Below are 20548 nucleotides of genomic sequence, written 5' to 3'. Positions count from 1 at the left end.
TATAATCTGTCCTTGGTAACTAGATGGTGCAGAAGATAAAGTGTCAGGCATGGAGTCAGGAAGACCTGAGTTCATATCCAGCCTCAGACACTTACTAGCTGTGTGACCCCAGTCAAATCACTTAACATGTTTGCCCCAGTCTCCTCATCTGTAAAATGAGCTGGAGAAGGAAGTGGAAAACCACTCCAGCATCTCTGCCAAGAAAACTCAAAATGGTATCATGAAGAGCTGAACATGACCCAAATGACTGAACAACAACAAATAATCTCTCCTGAGTCATCTGTTTTCCAGGCTAATACTCAGTTCCTTCAACTGAGCCTTTAATCACATTAACTCAAGATTTACCACTCTGGTGGTTCTCCTCTGAATTTGCTCCAGTGTCATTCTCAACAGGGTAAGATTACAAAATGTGTATTATAAATATATTCGGCCTAAAATGAGGGGAGGGAGGTGAGAGTTTTCCTGTGTTCTGCCCTTGGCAGGCCACATACATAGTGTCAGAACCCATTTGGGGAATTTCCATTTTATGAAGAAATAGACAAGCTGCCATATTACCAGAAGAGGGTGGTCAGGCTAGTAACCATGTGATATGAAGGATAATGAGCTTGATGAAGAGAAGACTTTGGGTTAACATAGCCACTGTCAGTGAGTCAAGCAGTAAATATTTATTTGTTGTTTAGTTTTTGTTGTATGTCATTTCCAATTTTTTGTGATTCCATTTGGGGTTTTCTTGGCAAAGACACTAGAGCGGTTTGCAATTTCCTTTTCCAGTTCATTTTACAGATGAGGAAACTGAGATAAATAGGGTTAAGTGACTCGCCCAGGTTCACACAACTATGAAGTATCTGAGGCTGGAAGATGAGTTTTCCTCATTCCAGGCCCAGTGCTCTACCCACTGTGCCATCTAGCAGCTAAACATTTATTAAATACCTACTATGTGACAGACACTGAGCTAGGTGTTTGGGGATTCAAATATGAAAAGACTTCTTAAGGAACTTACAATCTATATGTTTGAAGGCTTGTCCTTGATAAAATTGTGAAGAGTTTTAATTCTTTTTTTTTTTAGTGAGGCAATTGGGGTTAAGTGACTTGCCCAGGGTCACACAGCTAGTAAGTGTTAAATATCTGAGGCTGGATTTGAACTCAGGTACTCCTGACTCCAGGGCTGGTGCTCTATCCACTGTGCCACCTAGCTGCCCCAGGAGTTTTAATTCTTAACTGAGCAGTAAACTTTAATTCAAGGAGGCAGTAAATGACTTCAAGATTCAGAATGTTATTGTTAGTTTAGGAGACCCCTGGTTCTAATTGCATAAGAGAACCTTACTGATAAGAGAAAGAATGTAAGTAGAGGAACTTGGGGCAGCCATAGCTTCTTTGATATTCCTTCTACTTTTTTGTTTGACAACATAATAACCTTTTCTGTTTGTTGCCTCAGGCAAACTGAGACTTGTGAAAGGCCTTAGCTTAAAAGGCCAAGGTCTTCCAAGGAATCCAGGACCATCTCCAGTCATCCTGATATTTATCTTGCCACTGGACCCAGATGGCTCTGGAGGAGAAAGAGTGACTTTGAACAACCCTGCCTCACTTAATCCAATTCATTGTAAGTCATGACATCACCTCCTAGGATGTCATGGTTCTCTTTGAGAAGGAAGGACAAACAACAACATTCTTTCTTTGTGCTGGAGATGTATAAAAATCTTTGTGTGAGAGTTCACTAAAGTTCAGCCTCCTGCTCTCTCTTCACCATAGATAATTTACTGTGTTGTTAAATTATTTCTTTAACATCTAGAAAATGGGTTAGACTTTGGTCTGCTTTGTTTCAGAGGGTAAACTTAGTAGCTATGTGTGGAAATTTCAGACAAGAAGGTTTTTGCTTTATGTATGGACATATTTCCTAACAGACCTCTTCAGAAGCTGAATGGGCCACTGTGATGGCATTAGGCAGGGGACAGTCAGATGTCTTGTGAGCCAGGAAACTGTCTGAATAGTAGTCCATTTCAGGGCTGCTGTTGCAGTGCATAAATACAACTGATAGATAATGGATTTGCTGGAACCGTATAGTTGAAGAAATCTGGAGTCAGTGACCCCATTTTTTCTAGTTTACCTTGCATTTTCAACCAAGAGAATCTCCATTTCCTGTGTGACAGTCTCTAGTGAGTTAATTTATGTGCATTTATCCCTGCCAGGCTTAGAGATGGGCAGTTTGTGATGAGAAATTGAACTTCCATGTTGACTCTGGAGAACTCTGGGAGACTGGAGGGGATGGATAAACAGATACTAACCTGTAAGGGTGGCTTTGTTCAAGAGGTTGGAGTTGGAAGGTGATTGACAAGGTCTATCCTATAATAGTTTTGCTATGACATTACTAATCCAATAAAAGTGATATTTAACTATGAACTTGAGGGTGAGATGATTCATGAAAAATATGAAAGATCTAAAAGAAAACGGCTCTGTGTGTATATGAGATGGGGAAGGATGAGTTATTGAGATTTCTATCTAGTAGTAATTTGACCATTGTAAAGGAATGGGGGGAGGGGTTGTGGCATGTACAACCTTTTTACAAGAGAAATGGACTTACCAGTGTGTGGCGGTTTTGGTGCAGGTGCTTTGGTTGGTCCTGGAGTATTTGTGCCTGGAGTATCTGTTCCTTTGGTGAGACAGAGAGAGAAGTGCGATTCAATATCCTCAATCAATCAATCACCAAGCATTTAAGTGTACACTCAGTCCCAGGCACTGTGCTAAGTATTAAGAGGACAAAGACAAAAGCCTCTATCTTTCAGGATCATGCAATTTAATGGGAGGAGGCATATGTACAATACATGGGTGCCCATATATGTGTGCGCATGCATATATACACATGCACATATGTATATACACACACATAAACGGAAACTCTAAAGCAATCTGAAGTAGGAGGACATGTAGGCAATAGCATCTGAGAAAATAAAGACAAGCTTCCTGCAGAAGGTGGCATTTAGTCAAGTTCTAAATGAAACAAATCATTCTAAAAGGCAGAGGTAAGAAAGGAGTGCATTCCTTTTGAAATAGGGGACAGCCAAAGTGAAGGTAAAGAGACAAGAGATGGAGTGTCATGTTTAAGGAACAACAAGAAGTCCAATTTTGCTGGATTATAAAGCGACTGTATGGTGAGCTTTAAAAGAGGCTGGAGAGGGGCAGCTAGGTGGCATAGTGGATAAAGCACCAGCCCAGGATTCAGGAGGACCTGAGGTCAAATCCAGCCTTTGACGCTTACTAGCTGTGTGACCCTGGGCAAGTCACTTAACCCTCATTGCCCCACAAAAAAACAAAACAAAACAAAAAACAAACAATAAAAGAGGCTGGAGAAAGAGACTAGGGGTTAAGAAATAGCTGCCTTATTGGCCCCTGAGTCAGACCTCAGCCTAGAAAACCTAACCCCAGGGAAGGCCCAGTTCCTTTGCTCACCAAAGGAGGATATTAACAGAGCAGAAAGGCGTTGAAATGTGGCTCACTACAGCACTAACAGAGACCCTTCCCACCAGCCACAGAGGCACTAATTTCATGAAAGATGGGGCTACCATTTGTGTATGACAGTTTGAGAGGAATAATTCTACTTGGGGTACCTCTCTGAAAGCTCTGCGATAATGAGCTCCCCTGCTACCTGCTCTGAATGCCCTGGCCCAGGTGCAAGGGAACATTGTAAAAATGTCCTAACAATCCTTCCAGAGGCCCAGCATGAGGCCCACGATCCATCAGCTGAGCAATCCCATGTTTGGCCTGAGCAGCCTTCATTTGCCTCTGGAATGGCTTCTTGGGGTTCTGCAGTACCGTACAATTTATGTGATGCCTGATAATGATAGGAAAAGCATCAACAGAGTTATGGGCTAATGGGAGGCTTTTCTCTTTCCAAACAATTGTATAAGGTGTTAAATTTACGGCAGTTCTCCCTCTTGCGGCTAGTGGCACAATTTATTTATGTGCTCCTGAGCAGCCAAGCTATTGCTTAGCCACTCTGCTGGAGAGGTTAGTCCCTTAGAAAAAACAAAAACCAGGAGAACAAAAACAGTACTGATTCTTCTGAGACAAGGTTCATGAAATATCAACTTTTAGCCAATGGCGGTTCAACCTAGTGAATTCATTCATTCTCACTTTGTGTCTGTATATCCCATCTTCTCAATAGGAAACACTCTTTCGAGTCCTAGATCTAGAAGAAGAAGCATCACATTTGAAATTTGGGTCTGAATTTGGGATCATTGGCAATTTCCTTCACTTCTCTGACCTTTGTTTTCCTTGTCTGTAAAATGAAGATCATAGTAATACTTGTAATATCTATTTCCCAGAGTGGTTGTGTGGATGAAAAAATTATTTCATTATATATATATTTTTTTTGGGGGGGGGGTGGCAGGGCAATGGGGGTTAAGTGACTTGCGCAGTATCACACAGCTAGTAAGTGTCAAGTATTTGAGGCCAGATTTGAACTCAGGTCCTCCTGAATCCAGGGCCAGTGCTTTAACCACTGTGCCACCTAGCTGCCCTCATGATATATTAATAAGAGTTAGGTTTAAGTTTTGCAAAGCACTTTACAAAAATTCTCTCACTTGATACAACAATCTGGGAGAAAAGGGTTATTATTATTCCCATTCCCAAGTTCACATAGCTAGTGTCTGAGGCAGAAATCAATCCCAGGTCCACCTTTTGTTAACATGATCTCTAATGGCAATAAATTTCAGGCCATACCAATAAGATAAGAGGTAAAGCAAGGATGTCCATTATCACCAATACTATTCAATGTAGTGTTAGAAATGTTAGCTACAGCAATAAAACAAAAAGAAATTGAGGGAATAAATATAGGCCATGAGAAAATAGAACTATCACTTTTTGCAGATGATATGATGGCTTACTTAAAGAATCCTAGAGAGTCAACCAAAAAAAACTCAAAAAACCCCAAACCTAATTGAAACAATTACCAACTTAAAAAAGTTTAGGCCATAAAATAAATCCACATAAACCATAAGCATCATTCTATATTAGTAACAAAATCCAGCTGGAAGAGAGAAAGAGAAATCCATTTGAAATTAAAACAGAAAGTATAAAACAGCTAGGAGTCAAGATAGGAACTATGTGAACTCAATTACAAAACAATCTTCACATGAATAAAGACTGACTTAAATAATTGGAGCAATATTTATTGTTCATGGGTAGGATGAGCCAGACTATGGAGGCAGAGAAATTTGTATTTTATCCAAGAGGAAAAGAAGAGCCACCTAAGGATTCTGAGCAGGACAATGTTATTAGACTAATACCTTAGCTAGGTTATTTTGGCAGCCGTGTGGTAGATGGATGGGAGCAGAGAGCTGCTGGGAGCAGGAAGCTCAATTAGGCAGTTTATTAAATATAGTAAAATTGAATTATTTAGTATTTTTGCCAGCATTGTCAAAATCTTGGTTATACATCCAAATCAGTGAAGATATTTCTTTAAAATGAAAATTCAAATGGCAATCATTTGCATGACCATTCTGTGGGTAATTCCAGACATGTTTCCAGGCTTGGATAATTTAATGGGGAGGTTGTTTGCTATTCAAGATTGCCCACACCACATGAGCAATCTGCTACTAAAGTATTTCTCCCTCAGCACAAGTGTATTTATTTCATTGCTAAAGCCTTAGAGAAGTTAATCCCCATAAAATGCACCAGTCTACCACTCAAACATATAATAATTAACCTTTGACTGTTTCATAAATCCCCCTGAAAAGTCATAGGCTGTTATGCTGAGTGAGAATAAAACAAGTTAATAAAAGAGACAAGCTGTAAAAATTTTAAAAGAAAGGAGAGATTGATATGAATGCCCCTAGCTAAACTTGGCCTCTTGGGAGAAAACCTGAAGCAATAGTCTGGAGATAGAATGAAAACATTGTCAGCCAATGGAAAACAACGACATCATCAGTATCCAGTCTGATTGGCTGGGGGCTTGCCTAGAGCTTGTCTGCATGTTGCTTAGCATATCCCTTGCATTTATACTATTTGGAAGATAGAAACACCTTCTGAGTACTGAAAAGGATTGAATTTAGAATGTATCTTAAGTCCCAGATGAGTGATCAAAACAAATTCTCCCCTAGAGTTCTAGTCCTAAAAACTTCTTGGAGGAGGGTAGGACTTTGACTTCAGGAAGGACCAAAAAATATCATGTCCCAGTGCCCCCCAGATGAAGGCAGACTGGCATTCCTTTTCCTAGGACATTGGGCTGCAATGGAAGAGCACTGAATTTGGGTTCACACGAGGTCATGGAAGCAGAATCTTAGAGGGGTCCTTGGAAGGCATCTTGCCCACCCCATACTTGAACAGGAACAGAGCTAATCAGTGGCAATTTAGTCTTTGGTTGAAGACCTCTAGTGAGTGAGAACCACCACTACCTCTCAAAGTAGCCCATTAGATAGCTTTATTAAAAGTTTTTCCTGACATTAAACCTAGCTCTACTTCTCTGCATAGCTTTCACTCACTGTTCTGACCCTCTGGGGTCAAGCAGAATAAGTCTAACCCTTTTCCTTTTACTTAAGAGATAACTAAGATAACTTCTTTGAGCAGATCTTTAGATAATTATTATCTGAGTTATGGTGGGTAACTCAACCTCTCTCAGCCTCAGTTTCTACATATGTAAAATAGAAATAATATTAATCTATGTCCCAGCATTATTTTGAGATGTCAAATGAGATAATATTTGTGAAGTGCTTGGAACATATCAGATGTTAATAAATATTCCCTTTCCCTTTCCTCTAATCTTCCTAAAGATCTTCCCTTTTACACATTCCTTTAAATTCTCAAAGTTGACAAGGTGTTCTTTCCTTCCTCCAAATCCCCAAGAGGGGTATTCCATAGACTGTGGAGAGGAGGGGCCAGTGCTTTCAGTCTGATGATCCATGGCTCATCCCTGCTCAAAACCCACTGATGCCTCCTCAGTATCTCTATAATGAAATTTAAGATTTTTTTTTGGTGAGGCAATTGGGGTTAAGTGACTTGCCCAGGGTCACACAGCTAGTAAGTGTTAAATGTCTGAGGCCAGATTTGAACTCAGGTCCTCTTGACTCCAGGGCTGGTGCTTTATCCACTGTGCCACCTAGGTGCCCCAACATTTAAGATTATTTATACAGAGTTAGAGCTCAAAGAGACCTTAGAGATATTGTAGCTTAACATCCTTTACTTACAGATGGGCAAATTGAGACCCTCAGAGGTTATCATCCTAAATTCACACAGGTAGTAAGAGTCAGAGTCAAAATTTGAACCCAATTCTAGTATTCTTTCCAATGTACATATTTTGGTCAATTTAGCTTCAACATACTTTTAAAGTCATATTTTACAATACTACCCATCACTGCTCCTATTCTCTAGCCAGACAAGCCTTCTAATTGTTCCTTAATCTCATCTTATTCTCTCCTGCCTCCGTGTATTTTTTCTAGGTCTTGTCTCATGCCTAGAGTATGCTCTCTATTCTGTTGAAATTCTTCTCTTTCAAGACTGAGAAGCCTTACCTGAGTGCCCTGGCTGATCATGTTTTCTCCCTCCCCAACTTTTCATAGAGCATGTAATTTGTGGGGCAGCTAAGGTGGCGCAGTGGATAGAGCACCGGCCCTGGAGTCAGGAGTACCTGAGTTCAAATCTGACCTCAGACACTTAACACTTACTAGCTGTGTGACCCTGGGCAAGTCACTTAACCACAATTGCCTCACTAAAACAAAAAAGAACCCCAAAACATAGAGCATGTAATTTGGCTCTGTAAAGATTGGAATGACGCCACCTGCTGGAGACTTACTGTAGAAGAGTTCCACCCATGAAGCGAAGGTCTTTGAGGGCAAGACCAGGAGTCTTTTCTTTGGAAAAGGAAGTGACGTGGGCTAGTGGGAGGAGGAAGGAAGAGACTGGCGCTTGGTCTCGGGCTCTTTCCTTTGGACTCTGGTGGAGAGCAGAGCTAGGAATGATCTTTCCCTTTAATAGATAGAGAAATCTAGGCCTTTCTCTCTCTTTACCAAATTCTTATTCTCCTTAATAAATGCTTAAAAGTCTAACTCTTGCTAAAGCTTATAATTTATTAGCGACCACTCATTGGATATTTTAGACAGACTAGCTAGAATTTTAGCCCTTAACAGCTCTTTTCTTTGTACGCACATCATGTCCTTCTTTATTAGACCATACATCCAGTGTGGCAGGGATTGCATCACTTTTTCCATATCTTCCAAGCTTCCATCAGTATTACATGGAATTAATTACACTGAATATTCTTTGAAAGAATAAGGTCATGAATGGATGAATCTAACTTTGCTCCCATTAGAACTAACCTACCTTGTGTCTTGCTCAAGTGTTTTATTTTATCTTAAGGGTGACAATGAATAGTAATAGGATTTATGGATATTTCACCTATGGCTTTTTCTCAGCCCTTCTAGATTCTTTTGGCCAGAAGAAAAGGGAGAATGTGCAGTGTTTGATAAGTTGGTCCTCACACTTTCTCACAAACCCACTTTGTCTTCATGCAGTCCTACTCTTTCCTCCTCTGACTATTTAAATCTTCCCACATTCCAAGGGCTAAATTTCATACCAGTCCCTCCAGGAAGTCTTCCCTAAGCATGTCAGTCCTTACTGACCTTTCTATTCTCCAAAGCAAGGGTAGTGAGAGAACACGAGGTTTGGACTCTCTGGGGTGCAGGGATTTGAAAGATGGCTCTACAACTTGGTTCATAGAATTTAGAGGTGAAAGAGGCCTTGAAATTATCTAGTCCAATGGCCTAATGTTACAGATGAAGGAACTGAGACCTAGGTAAATTGTGTATACAAGGACACATAGACAGGTAATCAGAGAGCAGATTTACAGTCTTCTGACTCCAAACCTTATACTATTTTTTTTCTTCCTTCCTTCCTTCCTTCCTTCCTTCCTTCCTTCCTTCCTTCCTTCCTTCCTTCCTTCCTTCCTTCCTTCCTTCCTTCCTTCCTTCCTTCCTTCCTTCCTTCCTTCCTTCCTTCCTTCCTTCTTTCTTTCTTTCTTTCTTTCTTTCTTTCTTTCTTTCTTTCTTTCTTTCTTTCTTTCTTTCTTTTTCTTTTTTCTTTTTAGTGAGGCAATTGGAGTTAAGTGACTTGTCCAGGGTCACACAGCTAGTAAGTGTTAAGTGTCTGAGGTCTGGTACTCCTGACTCCAGGGCTGGTGCTCTATCCACTGAGCCACCTAGCTGCCCCACTATTTCCATTATAGAATACTGTGTGACTTAGAAAGCCACTTTCTCTTTGGGTCTTAGCCATAAAATGGTGAAAGGGGTGGGACCAGATGGTCTCCAAATTCCCTACCAGCTCTAATTCTAGAATTTCTAAAGCAATTGTAGTTTATTATACATCTCAATTCTAGACTTAATTGACCTGGTATTGGATGCTACTCTTTGTTGACCCAGTCTTATGTCCTCAATTAGATCAAGAGGTCATTCAGGGATCACACTGTAAACTTCTTCTGTATCTTCAACATGGAATAGATAGGGTATTGAACACGAAGTCAGGAGTACCTGTTTTAATCCTACCTCAGATGCTAGTTATATAACCTTGGTCAAGTAATTTAATTTCTCTGAACCTCAGTTTCCTCATCTGGAAAATAGGGATAATAACATTTATTAACTCATAGACATAGATGTGTATAAATTCTGGGCCAGACATATAGTCATACCCTGGGAGAGCATTTCTGTTTGCCCTCATTTAGGCCAGGTGTACACTCTTTGCACACTTATGTTTACAGGGTTGCTGTGAGGATAAAATGAGACCATATTTGCAGACCAAACATGGCACAATTGGTACAGTGCTTAAACAGTGTAGGTATAGTCAGGAAGACTTGGGTTCAAATCCAACCATAGAAACTTATTAGCTGTGTAACTCTAGGAAAGTCACTTAAACCTCTGTCTGTGGCAGTTTCCTTTTCTCTAAAATTTGGATGATAATAGGACCTGTCTCAAAGGGTTGTTGTGAGTATAAAATGAAGCCATATTTATAAACTTTGTATACCTTAAAATGTTATGTAAATGCTAATAATAACAATAACTATTATTAAACTACCAACTGTTAAGAGAGGCAACTGACCTTAAAGTCAGGAAGATTTATATTTGAATCCTCTCTCAGATATGTGACTGTAAGTTCTTTAAATTTTCTAGACCTCAGTTTGCTCATCTGTAAAATGAGACTAATGATAGCATCTACCTCCCAGGGTGGTTGTGAAGATCAAATGAGCTATTACATTTAAAGCTCTTCGTAAACCTTAATAAAGTACTACATATAGTAATCACCAGGTATTATTATGATGATCAAAAATATACCTGTTTGTTTCATAGACTGATTACCTCCTGAGAAAAACTTAGTAATCTTTACCTGAGAGAAAAAATTCATTGGTTGTGTCTTCTCCTTTCTTAGAAGGGGTGAGAGTCATAGATGATGGTGAAGAACTCAACACTGAAAAGAAAGAAGAATAAAACACAACTAAGATTGGAGATGAATTTCCTGACAGGAAAAATCAAATAGATCCAGAGACATGGAAAGGGTGGATGGGCAAATAGGAGTTTTTTGTAATATGACCACAACAGTGGGTTAGGAATCAGAAGACCTGACTGGGTCTTGATCCCACTTTTATGGGATTACCCAAGTACCAGCACAGTTGGAGACTTAATGAACTCCAATGAGTCCCTATCACTTCTAGCATTAAATATAAACTCTCCTCTTTGTCAATCAAAGTCATTCATAACATCACCCACATTTTTCTAGTCTTCTTAAAGCTCCCTCACTTCACACATTCTTCATTCTAGTGACACTGGCTTCTGTTTTTTTTTTTTTCTGGAATAAGATCTTTCATCTCTTGACTCCATTTTCATTTGCTGCCTCCTAGCCTGAGAATACTCTTCCTTCTTATCTCTGACTTATGGTTTTCCCAGGTAAAATCCCATCTCCTATAGGAAACCTTTCCCCATCACTCTTAATTTTAGTGCTCCCCCTTTCTTGCATATTTCCTGTTTATCCTGTCCATAGCTTGCTGGTACATGGTGTTTTTATATTGTCTTCCCCCATTATATTGTGAGCTCCTTAGAGGCTGGGACTTTTTTTTTTCTTTTCTCTTTCTTCGTATTCCCAGTTTTTGGCACAATGCCTGATACACAGCAGGTGCTTAATAAATGCTTATTGAGGGGCAGCTAGGTGGCGCAGTGGGTAGAGCATTGGCCCTGGATTCAGGAGGACCTGAGTTCAAATCCAGCCTCAGACACTTAACACTTACTAGCTGTGTGACTCTGGGCAAGTCACTTAACCCCAATTGCCTCACACACACACACACAAAAAAAAATTAAAAAAATAAATGCTTATTGACCAAAGGCAAGTCACTTAACCTCTTTGATTCTTAGTTTTTTGGGTTTTTTTTTATCTGCAGAATGGGGATAATAAAACCTGTACTACTTACTATGATTGCTGTGTGGAAAGTACAGTTCAAACCATTGTATATATATGTAAACTATTATGAAATGGGGAGGAGAAGAGGAGGAGAGGGGCAGGGGGAAAGAAAAAGGAGACTGGAGTGATAGAAGGGATGGGAAAAAAAAGGAGAAGAATTCCTTCTTTTAAAAAAATATTTTTTCTCCCTCACGCTTACTCCAATAACCAGACAAGAAAAAAAGGAAAAAGAGTCATAAAGAAATATGTAAGTCAAATGAAGAATATTTCCCCATTGATGGTCTTTTAATTGTATATATTGGATATGAGACTTTTATCAGCAAAATTTGCTACAAGGATTTCCCCTCATTACCTGGCATTGGTTTTGTTTGTACAAAACCTTGAAATTTTTTTTATAATAAAATCTGTCAATTTTATCTTCTATAATCCACTATCTCTTTTATGGCCATGAATGCTTCCTCTTAACACAGATTTGAAATGTAATTTCTTCCTTGTGCCTCTTATCTCCTTATAATGTTACTTTTTATGTCTAAATCATGTATTCATTTGAAATTTATCTTGGCATAACATGTGAGATGTTGATCTATAATTAATTTCTGCCAGATTAATTTCTGATTGTCCTGGAATTTTTTTTTTTTTGGTAGAATGGTGAATCCTTTTTCCAGTAACTGGGATCTTTGGGTTTATTGAACACTGTGGTTTTATGTTTGTTTGCTTCTTTATATTGTATAACTGATCTATTCCACTGATCTCCCTCTCTATTTTTAACCATTATCAGATCATTTTGATGATTGCTACTTTCTAGTATAATTTGAGAACTGATACTTCTAGCCCATCTTCTTTCCCACTTTTTTCTTCCTTATTTCCCTTATAAAGTGAAACTTTTGACCTTGGTCCTCCTGCAAATTAATTTTATTATTATATTTCTAGCATCATAAAATAATCCTTTGGTAGTTTGATTATTATGGGACTAAATAAGGAAATTAATTTAGGTAGTATTGTCATATTTAATCATATTGGTAAACCTACCCATGAACAATGATTATATCTATAATTATTTAAGTCCATAATTTTATACTTTTTTGTAGTTTCTTTCATATAGTTCATAGTTGTGTCTTGGTAGATAGACTCCCAAGTATTTTTTTGAATGAAATTTTTCCATCTCTTTTTGATAGGTTTTGTTGGTAACAAACAGTAATGCCAAGGACTTACATGGACTTATTTTACATTCTGTTACTTTGTTGAATTTATTGTTTGATTTAATTAATTTTTTTTAAGTGAGGCAATTGGGGTTAAGTGACTTGCCCAGGGTCACACAGCTAGTAAGTGTTAAGTATCTGAGGCCAAATTTGAACTCAGGTACTCCTGACTCCAGAGCTGGTGCTCTATCCACTGTGCCACCTAGCTGCCCCTGATTTAATTCTTTTAGTTAACTCTTTAGGGTTTTCTAGGTCTATGTTTATCTCTTCAATGTATCTTTTTTTTTTTTTTGGTCTTGTTGCTATAGTGTTTCTAGCATTACCTTATGTAGCAGTGGTGATAATGGACATTCTTTCTTTTACCCTTGGTCTTATGGAAAAGCCTTTAATCTTTCCATTATCCATATACTATTTAATCTGAGTCTTAGATAAATACTATTTATTATATTAGGGAAATTTCCATTTACTACATTCATTCCTATGCTTTCTAGTGTTTTTAATAGAAAATGGAATTGGATTTTATCAAAAGAATTTTCAGCATCTATTGATATTGGGTGTTTTTATTATTTATGTTACAATTTGATTTATTATGTTTATGATATTTCTCATGTTGAACCAACCCTGCATAAACTAATCCTGGCATAAATACAATCTGATCCAAGTACATAATCATTTAAATATATTTTCTAATATCTTATTTACTTTTTTGTACTAGTTAAAGATAATTTATAGTCTTTTTTCTTTGCTTTGTTTCTTCATGTTTTAGGTATCAAGATCATGTTTATATCATAGAAAGAAATTAGTTTGGAAAATGTTTTTTGTAATGCTAATGATAATTTGTCTTTGAATGTTAGATTAATTTTTTTAAGCATATAGTTGGGTAAAATTCTGATAGGTTTTTATCTCATTTCGGTTGTTTTGTAATTCCTTTTTAAATTTTCGATATGAACAATTTGGCATCTCTCTTAAACATTTATGTATCGTGAGAGAAGTCCGATTTGTTGTTCTTTTTTTTAAAGTTGCATTTCCCATTCATTGAGTTGATCTTTTTTCTCTTTGTTAATGAAAGAATATGATAGCCATAATATTTTTCCTAAGGACTGTTTTCATTGAGTTCCATAAGTTTTGATATATTGTCTCAATATCATTTTTGATCATGTTTTTCCTTTTTTTCTAGAATTTATTTACTCAGAATTTCTTTCACATTAAGCTACTCATTCTGCAATTAATTTCTAATTCTTTCTCCAAAGACCCCTTCTTTAGCAAAATCTTAATCACATTATGCTCAATAAATGATGTATTTAGTGTTTTTGTCTTTAAGCATTTTTTGTGAGGTTTTTATTTCCTAATACATGGTCAATTTTTTGTAAAAGTGCCACACATGGCTGAGTAGTATGTGAACTTCTTTCTGTTTCCTTAAAGAATTCCTTATTACCTGAAGTTAGGTAGGCATGGGATGAAGTTCCTTGTGTTATCATAACCCTTGTAAGGGAAGGAAGCCTTTGAGGTGTTCTTGTATGTGGGATCTCATCTTCATCTGAAAGTCCATTTTGTATTAGAGAAGAAACTTTAGTAGATGAAATTCCAGATCCTTCCCATTTCATGGTCTGTGTCCATGATGGGAATTTTGTAGCTGTTACTTCAGGTCTTTTCAAAGACTCACTCTGAGCCCAGGTAGTCATTCTAGTGGCTATAGAGAGACCAAAAAAAGTCTGTAGTGAAATGCATGACAGTTTTAATTTAGAGATCAGTATTGCCAGGAGTCTAAAAGTTAATTGAAGAGCAAATGTGGCTTTTGTTGAGAAATAATGACAACTTTTATGTAGTACTTTGTGGTTTTAAAGTACTTTACATATGTTAAATTCACTTATCTTTACCTCAGTCTTCCAAAAACCAGAGTAAATGTATTCCCAGAATTACAGAATCTTAAAATTAAATTTGCAGTAGATAGGATCCTAGACCTTAGAAAAGTCACAAGTTGCTTACATGTAAAAAAGCAATACGGATACTAGCTTAACTACCAGCTCTAAATCTATAATACAATGGAAGAGACCTGAAAGGCCTTGCTTAAGTGGATATATTTAGAGTTATGGATCCTATCTAAAGAAAGGATTTTAGAAACAATATTGTAGGAAGAGTTAGTTCATAAGATCATTGACTTAGAGCTTGAAAGAACCTTAGTGGCTGTTGACCTAAATTCATTCATGTTACAGATGAGGAAATTGAGACTAAGAGACATTAAGTAACTTACCTAGCTAGTAAAAACCTGAAATGGCATTTGAACTTGGGTCTTCCTAAACTTCAAATCCAATGCCCTATCTCACTAACTGTTAGAACAACTTTTCAAAGGGAGATTGCTTTTACATATAGTATAATGAAGCTCTCTCTCTCTCTCTCTCTCTCTCTCTCTCTCTCTCTCTCTCTCTCTCTCTCTCTCTCTCCTTCCTCCCTCTCTTTCTTTCCTTCTTTCTTTGTCTCTCTTATTCTCCTCTCTGTCTCTTTAACTCTGTCTTCCTGTGTCTGTCTCTCACTCACCCCCTTGTCCCACACAGCACAAACCCAGGAAGTAGTCATAATTTCTGTTTGAAGACCTCAAATGAAGAAGAACCTATCAGCTTCTGGGACCACCCATTTCACTTCTGGATAACTCTGTTTTGTGAGTAAGTTGTTCATTACCTGAGGCATGGGTTGAAGGTGCATTAAGGCAAATTTTGAACTGCATTATTCATGGTTTCTCTATTACTTTCTTAAGTCCAGGCAATTTAAAAAAATAACAATGCAATTCCTAATTTTCAGTATTTGCTGATTCCCCATGGCATAAGTGCTCACGCTGAAAATGTAAAAATTGGCTCATTCAAGTTGGCTCCAGCACGTCCCATATGGGTTCTATAAGTAAGTAGATGACAAAATCTGAATGATATATTAGGAAGAGAGCTGATTCTAGAGATAAGGGATCTGGGTTCAAACTCGACTTTGCTATTTTCTTTGTGATCTTAAGTGAATTCACCCTTCGGAGACTCTGCCCCCTCTGGTGTAAAAAGAGCAAAGCACTATGGTTTTCAGTTTTTAAAAGGCCCTTAACATATACCCAGGTCATTTTAACTAAAAAAGAAACCCTCCTTGCCATTGCTTAGGCCGACACAGGCAGCACTGCAATGGAAAGAGACCTTGCCCAGGCAGGGGGGATGGAGAAGAGAACTTGGTTTTATTCAAAGTTCTGCCATTAACTCTTTGTATGACTTTGGGCAAGTCATTTTTCCTTTCCTAAGCCTCAGTTTCCTCATATGCAAAATGAGATCATTGGATTTGTTTTTTGATTGTTTGTTTCAGAGGACCAACGTCATCAAAGGGCGATGTCTTGACTGTGAACTGGATGTAAGCGAGTCAGCAGTGCACAAACTTGTCAGCTTTTACGCTCTCTTCCAGAATCATAGAAGTCCAGTGGCAAGAGAAAAGTCAGGACAGCTGGTGGACTTGCCCAGGGTCACACAGCTAGTAAGTGTCAAGTGTCTGAGGCCAGATTTGAACTCAGGTCCTCCTGAATCCAGGGCCGGTGCTTTATCCACTGCGTCGCCTAGCTGCCCCTGCTGAGACAGTTTTAGCAGGGGGTAGCTGCTAGGTATGCTACACCTTCTTGGAACCATAGGTGAGAGTTGGGTGAAGGTGGACACCTCAGGTGGATGCACATCCCTGAAAAGTGCTTCACAAACCCTCACACCAGGGATGTAGTGCTCCCTGAGCACCCCATGATCCCTAAATTCCCTTCTAGCTCTCAATTCTATGGGCCTAATAGCATAGATTGATGCTAGTTTCATTTACTTATTTTTTTTTAACATTCATTCAAATTTTTTGTTTCAAATTCAGTTTTTGTTTGTTTGCTTTATTGTTTGTTTGTTTTTTTTTTTTTTGGTAGGACAATGAGGGTTAAGTGACTTTCCCAGGATCACACAGCTAGTAAGTGTCACGTGTCTGAGACCTGATTTGAACTCAGGTCCTCCTGAATCCAGGGCCAGTGCTTTATCCACTGTGCCACCTAGCTACCCCTCGGTTGTTGTTTTTGTTAATTATTAGCATAAAGGGAAAACAAGCTAATCTTGTTTCATGGATTGAAAACAGACCATCCAGCTTTTGTCAGTCAGTCAGCTTGCATTTCTCAAGTACCGATCATATGCCAGACACTGTGCTAAATTCTGGGGATAAAGACAAAAGCCAAAGGCAGTCCTTGCCCTCAAGGAGCTCACTGTCTATCAGAGAATCCAGCTGAACAGGTACTCCTGAGGACTTACTGCATGTTGAGACAGCCTCCAACCACTAAACCATGACTTTTTAATAGGCTTTTAGAGTTGGGAGGCAGCTTGGCAGTCACCAAGTCCAACCTTTCATTTTATAGATGAGAAAGAATGTGGTAGTGACTTATGCATGCAGTTGGTATGGAACAGAGTAAGCATTCTAGGCCCACTCATCTGACTCCAGATCCAATGTCCATTCTACAGCACCACGATGCTTCTCATGACCAGCTGGGCTGTGTGATATGCAGTTATCCTTTCCACATCACAACTTCCCCCATTGAGGTTTCAATATGTCACGGGTAGGCATAAGAAATTAAATGGGAATGAGGGACATATAAAAGTCAGCAGACAAAACAGAAAAAGTTTAGAAACTCAGAAATGAATAAAATATATGTATAATATTGCATAATATCAACATATTTTTATCTTTTAATACCATAATAATTCAGACTTCTTCTCTGGTACAAAGGGAAGGTCAAAAATTTTATGCAGATTTTCCAGATCGAGGGGGTGCATGACTTTAACCCCTGAGATATGGAAGGCTAACTGTACTTAATGAAGCCCAAGGTTAATGCAGGAGACCTGACTCTGTCTAGTCTTAGTTTTGACTTTCTGAATGACCTTAGGTAGACTCCTTTGAATCTTTCATTTCCTCAGAACTAACCTGTGAAACCATGCGGTATCACCTACAAAGGTGATAGAGCTTAGGGGCTCTTAAAGAGAATGTGGGGTCTGTTTACAGGATGTTATTCTCATTTTGGCTGGTAAATCATTCAATAAATCTGTCTAAGGTCTCAAAGTAACTGATAATACAGTAAATATTGTGCTGAGCCTAAAGTCAGAAAGACCTGATTTTCAATCCAGTTCAGGAGCTTACTGGCTGTGTGATCCTGAGCAAGTCACTTGATCATTGTTTGCCTCAGTTTCCTCAATTGCAAAGTGAGGATAATAATATTAGAGTTGTGGTCAGCCTCAAATGCGATAATGTTTATTTAAAAAGCAAGCTCCTGGCACATAATAGACATATGCTAATGTTGACAACACATCATAGGCACCATGTAAATACTGTAGTGTTGGGACATATTCAAGCATTGCAGGGGTGATGAAAATAGAATTAGTCTTGGAGTAAGAACTCTTGGGTCCATGGAAACTTAGAGACTGTGTGACCCTGAGCAAATTACTGAATTTCACTGAGCCTCTCATCTGAGAGAATGAGGATTATGATATTTGTAATGGCTCATAGGACTGTTTTAAAGTAAATACTATGTAAATCTTAACATTCTATAGAGATGTATGCTGTTGCATGCTTAGAATGTAGCCAAGCTCAATGAATTTCCCCCTACTTCCTCATTATAAAAAAATCTCGGGGCAGCTAGGTGGCACAGTGGATAGAGCACTGGCCCTGGAGTCAGGAGCACCTGAGTTCAAATCCACCCTCAGACACGTAACACTTACTAGCTGTGTGACCCTGGGCAAGTCACTTAACCCCAATTGCCTCACTAAAAAAAATCTCCCCATAGACTGGGATCCCAGAAAGGGATCCATACTTAGCTGTTCTGGGTTCCAGACTTGCCATAAACGAGGTGTGTGATCTTAAACAAGTAACTTACTAAGATTTAAATCCCACCTCTGATATTTACTAGTTCTATGATCCTTTGGTCCAATGCTTACCCTTCTTCAGCATCAATTTCCTCATTTGTAAAGTAAGCCAGTTGCCCTAACTGTGTATGTCTATAATTCTCCCTGTGATAAGGAAAGCTTGTAATTATTAATATCACCACTAGATGGCCCCTCTGCCTACTCTACCACTGAAGCTCTCCTAACTGGTTCCTTGTGTTTGCTGGAAATTCAAAAAGGAATATGTTAGTGGGGAAGGCATAAGTAAAATGAAGAGATTTTTTTGGTTTGTTTTTTTAAACTTGGGTTCCCTGGATTGTTATATTATTATTTTATGTGGATGCATGTGTATCTGTTCTATATAGATTGTCCCAAATATTTTAGGGCAGTTTTAAGCTATAATAATGTAAAACTGCACTAAGACTTTTGGGACACCCTGTATACATCAGCAATTTTCAAACCTGGAAGAGTAGTTAGAAATCGCTAGATAACTTTAGAGCTGGAAGAGACCTTAGAGGTAATCTCTTCCAATCCCCTCATAGACTTTGTGACCTTCCCAAGGAAGGTCACAAAGGTTAGTAAGTAGGAGAGCCCAGTTTCAAACCTTGGTTCCCCTAGCCTAACCAGTGCTCTTTCCAGTATACTGTGTCACAGTGACATTCTCCTGCCTCTACTTGGCTCACAGGAAATGTTTAATCGATTGTATGTAATGTTATTCCTCAGGAAGCAGAACATGCCACGAGATGGAGTTAACCTATGACTCTTCTTATACAAGGGGTCTGATGACTAATTTTAAATAAAGCACTTCACCTTTAAGTGATTCTTTCTACAAGCCAATTGTTATCAAGAGCTAGAAGGCACCTCAGAGGATCATTTATTTATAGCTGTGAGGGATTTTAGATGCCATTTACCCTATCCCCTTCATTTTTCTGTTTTTTGTTTTTGGGTTTTTTTTAGTGAGGCAATTGGGGTTAAGTGACTTGCCCAGGGTCACACAGCTAGTAAGTGTTAAGTGTCTGAAGCTGGATTTGAACTCAGGTACTCCTGAATCCAGGGCCAGTGCTCTATCCACTGTGCCACCTAGCTGCCCCAATTCCCTTCATTTTTCACTGAGGATATTGGGGCCCAGAAAGGTTAGGTGACCTTACGAAACTCACATAGGTATTCAGTAGCAGAAGCACAATTGGAATTTAAGATCCCTTACTTATTCTAAATCAAGGGGGCTTTCCACTATGGCCTACGCCAAAGACTGACATTCGAGTTGGATTTGAAAGTTGGATGAGATTTGCATAGAAAGGAAGGAGGAGGGCGTTTTAAGTTGCAGAAAGAACATGAGCCAATTCCTAGGGAGAATAACGTGGAATTCCGAAACATAAAGGATCCAGGAGATGCTCTGGTCTAGTCCGGCTCCCTCAGAATAAGCAGACATCTACTACCAGAAAGGGGGCCATCTTTGAGGACTGTCTACTTGCCTTCCTTCATCCCTATCTGTCTACCCTGTCTGCCTGCCTGTCTGCCTGTGTTTTAATCCACTTACCTAGAACACCAGAGACATTACTGGTAAATGTGTAGTTAATAACAGGAGATTTCTCCACCATTTCCCAGAAGTCAGAAAGATTCCTTCCTGTAAAAGAAGGAGGAGGAGGAAATGGAAAAGGAGGAGGAAAAGGAGGAAGAAGAGACAATTTAGAGCAACAGAATTTGGAAAACAATCCCAGCCTCCTAAGATTTCTCTAACCAGAGAGCTACATTTGAGTTCTGGCATCTAAGAAAAGACCCACTGTCTCACCTGTTTTCCCTGTCATCACACAGATGTAGATGCAGTCCAATTCAGTGCTCTGACTCACTGAAAGACAAATGAATACACACTGACAGCTTTGTAATTATATCCATGTCACAACTGCTCTATATAAATGAAAATTCCCAGACCTAGATGTTGAAGGATGTGTACTTCAACAACATAGTCCCAAAGTGCTTCAGAAGGAAACTTGTACCATGGTAAGTGACATTGACAAC

General features: G+C 38.8%; 1 protein-coding gene across 1 annotated transcript in view; it reads right to left on the bottom strand.

Moving 5' to 3' along the window:
* Positions 1–20548, bottom strand: part of HHLA1 (HERV-H LTR-associating 1) — a 62823-nt gene that overhangs the window by 27619 nt on the left and 14656 nt on the right. The window contains exons 7-11 of the mRNA XM_043980736.1: positions 20310–20378; positions 20070–20156; positions 14062–14316; positions 10363–10443; positions 2579–2647 (exon numbers count right to left, since the gene is read on the bottom strand). Coding sequence (XP_043836671.1) covers positions 2579–2647; positions 10363–10443; positions 14062–14316; positions 20070–20156; positions 20310–20378 — 561 coding nt within the window. The remainder of the gene's footprint in view (positions 1–2578; positions 2648–10362; positions 10444–14061; positions 14317–20069; positions 20157–20309; positions 20379–20548) is intronic.

Source organism: Dromiciops gliroides, chromosome 1 (genome assembly GCF_019393635.1).
Source record: "Dromiciops gliroides isolate mDroGli1 chromosome 1, mDroGli1.pri, whole genome shotgun sequence".
In the NCBI taxonomy this organism is placed as follows: Eukaryota; Metazoa; Chordata; class Mammalia; order Microbiotheria; family Microbiotheriidae; genus Dromiciops; species Dromiciops gliroides.
Note: the sequence above shows the minus strand (reverse complement) of the source record. Positions and strands in the feature narration are given on the sequence as shown.